At 38.0% G+C, this 9409-nt stretch overlaps 1 protein-coding gene across 1 annotated transcript; it reads right to left on the reverse strand.

Moving 5' to 3' along the window:
- Positions 1 to 424: 424 nt before the first annotated feature.
- On the reverse strand, positions 425 to 9160 carry EIF4E2 (eukaryotic translation initiation factor 4E family member 2). The gene is made up of 7 exons (XM_053459649.1): positions 9042 to 9160; positions 8179 to 8293; positions 7170 to 7301; positions 6580 to 6684; positions 5137 to 5289; positions 4718 to 4854; positions 425 to 1063 (listed from the first exon to the last, which is right to left on the reverse strand). The coding sequence occupies exons 1-7, from the start codon at positions 9059 to 9061 to the stop codon at positions 1024 to 1026; spliced, it is 702 nt and encodes a 233-aa protein (XP_053315624.1). The 5' UTR covers positions 9062 to 9160; the 3' UTR covers positions 425 to 1023.
- Between the last annotated feature and the right edge of the window lie 249 nt (positions 9161 to 9409).

Raw genomic sequence — 9409 nt, forward strand, 5'->3', positions numbered from 1 at the left:
ATGGTTTTAAAATATGTATTCCCTCAAGATTGTAAACTTGCGAGCAGGGCTCTCTCCATCTAATGTATCGGTTTGTCTTAGTCTGTCAATTCCCGTCTTGTCATACCCCTTGAACATATGTACTGTAAGAAGCGCTGCGTAAATTGTTGGCACTATATAAATAAAAGATAATAATAATGATAATTTATTCTTAATCTGATACTAGTAATACAAAATTTGTGGGATAACTCCCTCCAGTGTCCCTTTAAGGGATGTCAAAATATGACCAATTTAATTTCAGTGTGCTATATAAGAAGGGTGAATATAATTTGGGTGAAAAAAACAAATATATGGGTACATACAATAAATATCTATGATAGATTGTGAGTTTAGTAAATCTGAGTCCAGTTTGTTGTCTTCCTCAGATAAAGATATCACAACAATAAAAAAAAGAGAGACCCAATAATTTAATAATGAAGCTTAGGTAGAAATTGACAGTTCCACGCGTCAGCAGCCACTTTTTTTTTTGCTTTATACATCAACCTTTAGAATAATACTGATATGCCTCAGTAATGGGTCAGGTAACGAGAGTATATTCATTATACACAAAATCCTTTACGTAAAACATGAAAGGAAACTAACAAAGTGCTGAAGAAAAATGACAAGGCAAGTTTTGGGAGGAAAGGTTAGCTTGTTTGGAAAAATAAGCACTTACCTCCATTAGTGCCGGAGTGGGGGGAAAAAAATGAATGCTAATACCTTTCCATCCCTAAACAAAATAAAACGCAAATAAAATGGTTTACCAAAAGTAAAGATTTGGTACTTAATTTCATCACCATGGCAGCAGCTTTAGGAGGACAGTTCTTGGAGCAAAGACTGACGTTGCAGAATAAGAAAAATGAATAGATGCCTGTTAACTTAAAGCCTTCACCCCGGATTGCTGGGCCCTCTGACAGGGAAGGGGGTTAGTGGTCTAAATTCAGCACACACAAAACAATGTCTGGTGTAAGAAGGGGCAATGGTATCGGCAACGGCTCCGCGTTTTCACAATGTAATTTTTGTGTTTCGGAAACTTGTTTTGTCCCTGTAAACAAAAGAAGAATATTGAACAGGTTAAGCCTTTAATATTATATGTCATGGCCGCAACGATGCATCAAGCAAAGGTTTAAACTGATGGAATCTGTATACCAGGGGAACATACACTAGAGGAAGTGGTCGGAACTGATTGTTTCGCTGACAGAAGGAAAAAAAAAATTCTTGTATTGTGTTGCTACTCTACGGATATAGATAGCAGTACTTTATCTCTGCCATAATGCCAAAAAACAACATATTGGTCTATAAGTAAGAATTAAAATAAGGCCCTACCGCTGGGTGCAGGGAGAATTCAATTAGCGGCCGCTGTTGTTCACCAGGCCATGAAATTCTTCCCAGGCCCTGCGCAGCCAAAAAGACAAACAAAAACACAAAAAACCAAACTCATATTATTTGGATTTTGTGATAAAAAAGAATGTAAATCTTGGGGTGGGTGTCCTGATTAGGTATGTACTAAGAACTGAGCCAGCGCAAAAGTAACATGACCATTCTGTATATGAAATTTCAATATGGTGGTGTAAACTTAATCACTTCAAAGCTATGATTGAAAAACCTTTGCTACAGAATTGTGTGTGAATTTAGGATTGATTTAAACGTTTACTGTACTACTTGCCAACAGATACATTCATTCACATTGTCAAGCCTGTTGCAAGTTGGTAATTAGGTAGCCAAACTTCAGGTTTTACTTTACGATTAGCTCTTGAAACATGCCCTCTGCTGTACTAACTTGTATTCCTCACTTTGTCATGTTAAAGGTTCACAAAATATTCTGATGTGCTTTGAGCACTGGATGCGATCCCTTTGCACACTTATCTACCTACGGCAGCATGCATTCTGTCAATGTTACACTCCTTTAAGAATGAAAAGGGGCTTAAACTCTGGGCAACTTTTGAGCCACATGCTGCGTCAGCATGGATTTCAGTGTGTGATTCAGTGGGGAAACCTGAAGAGTTTTGTGTGGTTTACCAGATGCGAGCGGAGTGCAGAATAGTTCTGCAACCTTAATGGTCCTTGAAGACCTGCAGATAAAGCAATGGATTTGACAATCTAGTTGTTTGTAAACCTGTCCAAATGAGAAGGTCTTCTCAAAAGACTTCACGTGGATGTTGATTCTGCCCACCGCACTGATGATAGGGGCCCTAAAGTAGTTTTTTGTCTGGCTCTTATATTCATCTTAAGACTAAAACTTTCCACAGTACACAGATTTGAAATTTCACACGCTCAAATAAAATGTCAGGTTCTAATAGCAAAAAAAATAAAATAGAAATTGGTATCTTTACTTATGGCCTGCTTATCACTAAAATGAAAAATTTCTCCACCAGTTTTTAACAGGTAAATACAAGTATGTATGTATGTATGCATGTATGTATGTATGTATGCATGCCCCCCCAAGTAACATGACACCCACTTCCCACCGTGCAAGCTTTGCCATCAAACAGCTTGTCAGTACCATATCTGGCCCCGAAAATACCAGTGCCATCTTTGTCCCTCAGACAACTTACCAGTGCCATCTTTGTACCCCAAACAGTGTGTCTGTGCCATTTTTCTGCCCAACAGCTACTCTTTCTGCCCGATTTGCCCCGATATTTTGGTTTAGTCAAGATTCCCCTTTTCCATGTTTGATGTACCCACACAAATTATACATGCTTTTTCAGGAAAAATAGGGCTTTTATTTGAAACCATAGAAACACACAAAACATAATAATTGTCACTGCTGCTATGTTAAAAAGCCTATTCTAAAATAAAAAAAGGAAGTGCTACTGATGTACAATAAATCAATTTATGTTCGGCAACATCCTCTGGTTACAGACCTCACACATATGTTCTAGAGGGCCACATATATCCCTTACATAGTAACCTATAGGGTTAAGGGGGTTAGTGAAAAGGGTGCTAGGTAATTGGATGTCAGCACTTTCTTTTATTGTTAGTGCAACATGGACAGCAATCCTTTTAGGGTATCTCCATCTATTTTAGACCCTGCTGGATCTCGCCTCTCCTCCAAAGAGCTCCTACCGGAAGGGAATGCCCTTAAGTAACAGTGCACGGGTGCTCATGCTGTTACACACGATGCTGTCTTCTGTGGAAAGGGGGGGGGAGTCTAGGCTGTCAATAGACATAGCCTGATCTCCCGTGTAGCAGACATCCTAAGGGTAATCTTGTTGCAACTTTTGTGGATGTACATCTATAGAGGAATGAAGGGGTTAAATTCCATCACAGTATTAGCCTCTACAAATTCTGATGGGATGATGTTCCATTTAATGTGCGTTTCCCACTGTAGTGTGCTTAGTTTTCCTGCAAATGACTAAGGTGTCATGGATTAAAAGGACATTGAGCTACAAATTCTCAAATATATATGGTAAAACCGGATAAGTTTGCTGGTGAACCAGTTGTCCATATTCCACAATTTTAATACTGGTCTGACATTCTTTGAAAAAGGGAAAATCTTGTTTGCAATTCACATGCATTAGAGGCAATGTTAAATATAAGTTGTGGAATACGGACAACTGGTTCACCAAACTTATCCTGTTTTACTATATATATTTGGGAATTAGCAGCTCAATGTCCCTTTAATCCATAGTCATCCTAAACCAGTCTAGTCATTTGCAGGTAGTGTTTAATAGAAGCTTTGACCTTGCTCTTTTGTTATGTGAAATTTAAGCAGATGATGTGGTTGGCCTCCCAAGCAACAACTGTGGTGGACATGTCTTATGTCTTTCTCTGATTGACAGAGAATTTATTTAGCTGAAGCAGCCTTATTTTGTTACCTGTTCACTGAAGTAAAAATAATCTTTAATTGGTTTAACTTGTTAAATACCAGAGGGGAATGCAGACCCCATAAATTTAAATGCCAAAAATAAACTTGTTAATTTCACTCTTATATCCATAATAACAGTAATCTGATATCCACTGCCACAGCCATATACATTGACAAGATATGTGCTTTCAGAAAATACTTAAAAAGAGACAATATTTTAATAGTTACAAAAGCAAAGTAAATTGGTGACCTTTATTTCTGCGAAAGTGGACGGCAACACCCTTTTTTGGAATATAGCAATACTTTACATATGACTAGGCACCTTTGCATAATAACATACTGAAAGGAAAAACAAATATGGATATTTAGAAAGAATGGAACCTATTTTAATGTCATCCTTATGTTTTATGAAGTGACCCAGAATGCTAATGTAAGTAAAGGGGACAATGCGGATTACATATAAAATGTTACTCTGATGCAAACTGTGAAACGTATCTTCATAGTAATCAATGCTATGACCCAATAACAGAATGTATACTTCCTCACACAGAGAGAAATCACTAAACCAGAATTTGCTAAAATTTGTTAATAGGACAATACTGCTCTTTAAGTCGAGGCAGTATATTACTTACATTTAAGATAATAATACTCGGGGCAACTATTTGGATCAGAAAAAAATGAAATTGTAATTTACCTCTTAAAATGCATCCAGTTTTACAAGCCATACCTAGAGACCTCTAGTGTGTTATTTCTCATTCAATGGAAATTGACCACTGTGGTGTCTGTTCCTTTGGACTACGCCCAGGAAACAAACCCTTTATTCAGTTTTCTTCTAGTATAGGACTTCATTTTATTCGGTATACTCAGAAATGCGAGCTTTGCTGTACGTACTTGATACTGTCAGTGTGTGTTTTATACTCCATGACAGTGTTTGGAGGCAAGTTCAGGACCCTGCGCAGGGTATCACGGATCCTGGCTGTAGTTGCTTGGTCGCTTGCAGTTTTGTTCCAGATAGAAATGATGTCCTCCTACAAATTGAATAAATCAATGTTACGAGCATCACCCTTTAATACACTCGCCAGAATGCAGTATTACCATGGCTGAATACGTATACAGGTTTAATGTGAGACCAAAGTATGTACCGGATGTTAATTTACATTTGCTAGTCTAGGATAATCTAACTCTAAGCAAGGTTAAGTAAAAATACCTAGTAGTTGAACATAGAAAAGAAAAATATTTTGCTTAAATGTTCCACTGGAATGGACTTAATCTTTGTGAATGGATTTGTTCTGTTGTGTGTCCGTTCTCACCTGGAAACGTACAGAGACAACTGCCCCACAAATCTCTTCCCCAACCATGAACTGCTCTCCTAACATGGCCAAGATCAGGTTTTCCCAGCACCGGGATGCCAAGCCTTTACGCAGCCGGATTATCCACTTTCCCCCATTCTTATTTGCATCATCCTATGCATAGGGAAGCAAAAGCAAATACAAATGAAGACACAGATCAATGTGACAGAGGGAAGGAAAAGCAAATGTGAAGGATGGCACAGATCATGGTGACATCCTGTAATATTTGATACAACTGGTTTCAAAAATAGATGGTTTAAAAGGGGATAACAAGATCAATATGACAAGTGGATGAAGTGGGGCTAAGTAGTTTCCCAAACCTACATTTTATAACAAACTGAGTCATATATGTAATAATTACACTGCAAAGTGGTGTACCAATGGAGTGCTTCTGCTGGTTGCCCCTACGTTTGCCATTTTGCTTCATAATTTGAATACATTACACGGTTTTGTTTGGCGATTATAAAAACATCCAACAAATCTGGTGATAAATGCTATCAGTATACCTGCATCAGCATAATGCCTCCTATTGGTATGGTTCCAGCAGCCTTATGAGGGGTGATAAGAAGGAAGGTGTGTTCAACATAGGGAAAAAGGTTATGTAGCTGTTGCCCCATATGCCACTGTATTCTACGCAGGCAAAAGTAAAAAAGCAGTATTGTACAAAACAATATTTAAGAGGTAGCTTTATAATCGGCTGCCCAATGTCTACAGAGCCAGTAGACAGCATATATCTGTGGTAGGACATAGCACAATTTGTTTTCTAATTATATTGCCTGTCGATCGGCCTGCAGGAATGGGCACCAGAAAGTAACCTCTGGACTTAGTATGAAGTGTATTCACCAAACCACAAGTTGGTCAAATTGATAATTAAGGGATGGAGAAGCGCCAACCCAGCTGTCATGTAGATTTAAAACCTGGGCAAAACTCAGTAGGGTCACACAGCTAATAAATGGACAGCTCTCATAATTAGCTCAGCTCAGGGGACCACAAGCAAGAAGAATAAAACAAGACATAGTTATTCCTAACACTCTTCAGATTGTAGACACCCTGTTCATGATTAATAGATAAACCCCTGGCATAACAATACCCAGCACTGATAAGAACTTCAATGACAAATATGTTTCTGCCAAACACCGCTAAAGGATTACAAATATACATGATATTCTCATTAATGTGTAATATATAGTTTACAGGCATATTGTATGTGCAAACTTCTTATTAGGAATATTTACTCTTAATGAACTGGTTTAAAATGGACGTATGGTTTTAATAATACAGGTTCTTAATAATATCTTCTGATGCATTTCCTTAAACAACCTGCTTAAGCAGATGCTATTTCATACTGCGCAGTATTGCCACGAAAGCCCATTCTTCCTTGTCCTGCCCTGAGGCGCTCCTCACCTCCCACATCGGTTTGATCCCTTCCTTGAAGAGGTGAAAGTCGCTGTGCCCGGTTAGGTCCCCAGGACGTACCATGTGGCTGTAGAACCGCCAAAATTGTTCCACCTATGACAGAATTTACAAGCATTGACTGGTTACCTAACATAATTCTGTTACAAGCACACTTAGGAAAGCCATATGTACCACTGAGTTCTCTATTCCTCAAAATAGATAAAATAACCTTAATAGAATTGATATTTATTAAAAGGTGTGATTATTAAATATTCCATTTAAAGGGACAAAAGTTAGAAACGCACATGTAATAAAAACACTATTATAAAAAATGTCTTTACTTAAATGTACTGATGTGACCTAGCACGTGTGTACCAAGTCTAATTGAAGACAGCGAACATAGTAGCAGCCCTTCCTGTTAAGGGGGGGGTTAGACAATGCATTTGATTCATCCATTATCCCCTAGTAATGTATAGAAAGCAACAAAAAAAAAGCTATGTGAATATGATTCTAGTCCACGGTGTAGTTTGGCACGACTGTCAAAAACAGTGTCTATGTAATACCATGCATAAAGAGAAATAAAAGATCATATAACTCACTGAGGCAAAGGTACCAATCTGTTTAATGTTCTGTTCATAACTTTGGGAGCTGGTTGGCCTGCCGGGCGTTCTACGGGAGTACCAGAATGTGTAGTTGTACTGCAATGGGTGCTCAGCTGGACCTGGAACAGTCTGAGAAGAAGAAAACATAAATGGTATAAAAGACCTCTAGCCGGGCAGTACATTTTCATACAGCAGAGTGTTTTCCCAGCCACTGTTAAGTATATGAAAAAAATATCTTTAGTAAAACATGAAGAGCACAGGCTGTCTGAGATCCCAGACTTTTTCCACTGGGCTGCAAATCAGCGTATCGTTTTTCTTCTGATTAAAGGATATGTTACTAAATGTTCTTATGATATTAGAAAAGAGGAAACACACAATATGTGACTACTTTGTCCACACCAAACCATAATAATGACAAATGCAACAACTATTTGAATAAACAAACATTAAAAACAGAAGTAAGCAAAACACATAATTCCTGCTACATTCGTTACAATCTCTACAGTATTTTATTTAAAAGTAAAATGGGTGCGTCTAGAAAATGCAGAAAAGTATTCCATACAATTAGGCAGCAGTGGTAAAACGGATTCTGGAATTTAACAGGCAAATCTACTACTGAGGACTTCAGGATCCCACTAATCAAATGATTTTCAAATTCACCCTGCTTAGAGTAACAGACACAATTTCAAGAATCTTGTATGGAGGTTTTTCACCTAAACAGGATTTACAAACTCTTCTTGTGCCTTCAAAAATTTCTCAACATATACATCCGTCAAAAGGATTCCGATCTCATATAATTCACAAAAAGGTTAACAAGTTTTATTTGTCCTCACCTGTTGTCTCTGTAAATCAATTTGTTATGTTACACACTACTTGTTATGTCCTGCCTACCCATTGTACAGCACTATGGAATTTGATGGCGCTATATAAAACAAATAATAATAATTAGTGTTGTTATAAAAAAAAAAAAAAAAAAAAAAAAAAGATAGCAGTATGTCGGTCGCACCTTTTTCCTTGAGGATGCCTGGGTCTTGTCCTTGTCATTCTTTTCCTTCTCACCGTCTTTCTGTGTGCCATTCTCCTCATTTTGATCATGATCTCCACTATCATCATCTTTCAAACTGCGGAAGAAGAAAAACAGTAACAACAATTACTGGTTAAACGTTGGCTACAAACTATCAAACCTGTATGTCAATCTTTGATGCCCCCAATATAATTAATACCCGCTTATTTAATTTCTATTACACACCCAAATATATATAATGTAAAAAAAAAAAAAAACAGGATGCAACAGGCAGGCAATCAACATGCAGAGAAATGAAAATATTTGGAATTATTTAGAAACATGAATTTCATTAAAAATGCATCACAATCTCTATTCTTATTTATTTTTTTTAAAGCCTAATTTCAAGGAAAACCGCCCAGGCTGTATAATGCAACGATAGGATGTTCTCCAGTGCAAAAGCATTCATTATTCTTGATAACATTTCCTTGACAGTGATGATTTCCATCTATCAATCTGTGTGTCGCACTAACAAATATTAATCATTCTGATAACCGTAAGGGTGGTTCTAACCCACCGTGTGCCAGTCATACCAGTCTGTCAACCTGTTGTCATAAACTTACTTTCTATGTTCTGCCCTGGAAGGCCCATTATTATAGGGTGATGTTAATGGTTACACTACACAGAGCCACGTCCTGCAAAATTCCTATTAATTGGGAACATTTCAGTAAAGGTCATTATCATGCTGGTAACAGCCCCATGTTTTTCGCTCTCAATATATGGCCGCGTCCCAGTTATAACAAGGTCTGTCATTTTTCCTGTTATCATTGCCAAAGCCACCAGACGCCAACACTCGGACAACTCACGCATCGAATTTGTTGTTCATCGTCGCTCCGCTCTACTTCTGTCCACTTCCGATCCCGCTACAACATTATCACGTATCTCAGCGGCCTCTTCCTGTTAGAGGGCGGAACCATTTGTACGAAGAACAAGTTCCTAGCCGGACCGATTACTGTGTTGCGCGCCCGATATTTCCTGCAATTGAAAGTGTGAAAATGGTGGTGTTTGTTCCCAGCTGCGATGAGCGGGCGTATGCAGTTTCAAATAGGATCATAATAATAGGATCAGAAGAACTAAACGAATGCTTAAATGCGCCAATACATTTGTTACGGTCTAGTAATGCACTTCTCAGCACTTCCTATGGTCCAATAATTATAATGTATAATCTATCTAT

Source organism: Spea bombifrons, chromosome 3, assembly GCF_027358695.1.
Source record: "Spea bombifrons isolate aSpeBom1 chromosome 3, aSpeBom1.2.pri, whole genome shotgun sequence".
NCBI lineage: Eukaryota > Metazoa > Chordata > Amphibia > Anura > Pelobatidae > Spea > Spea bombifrons.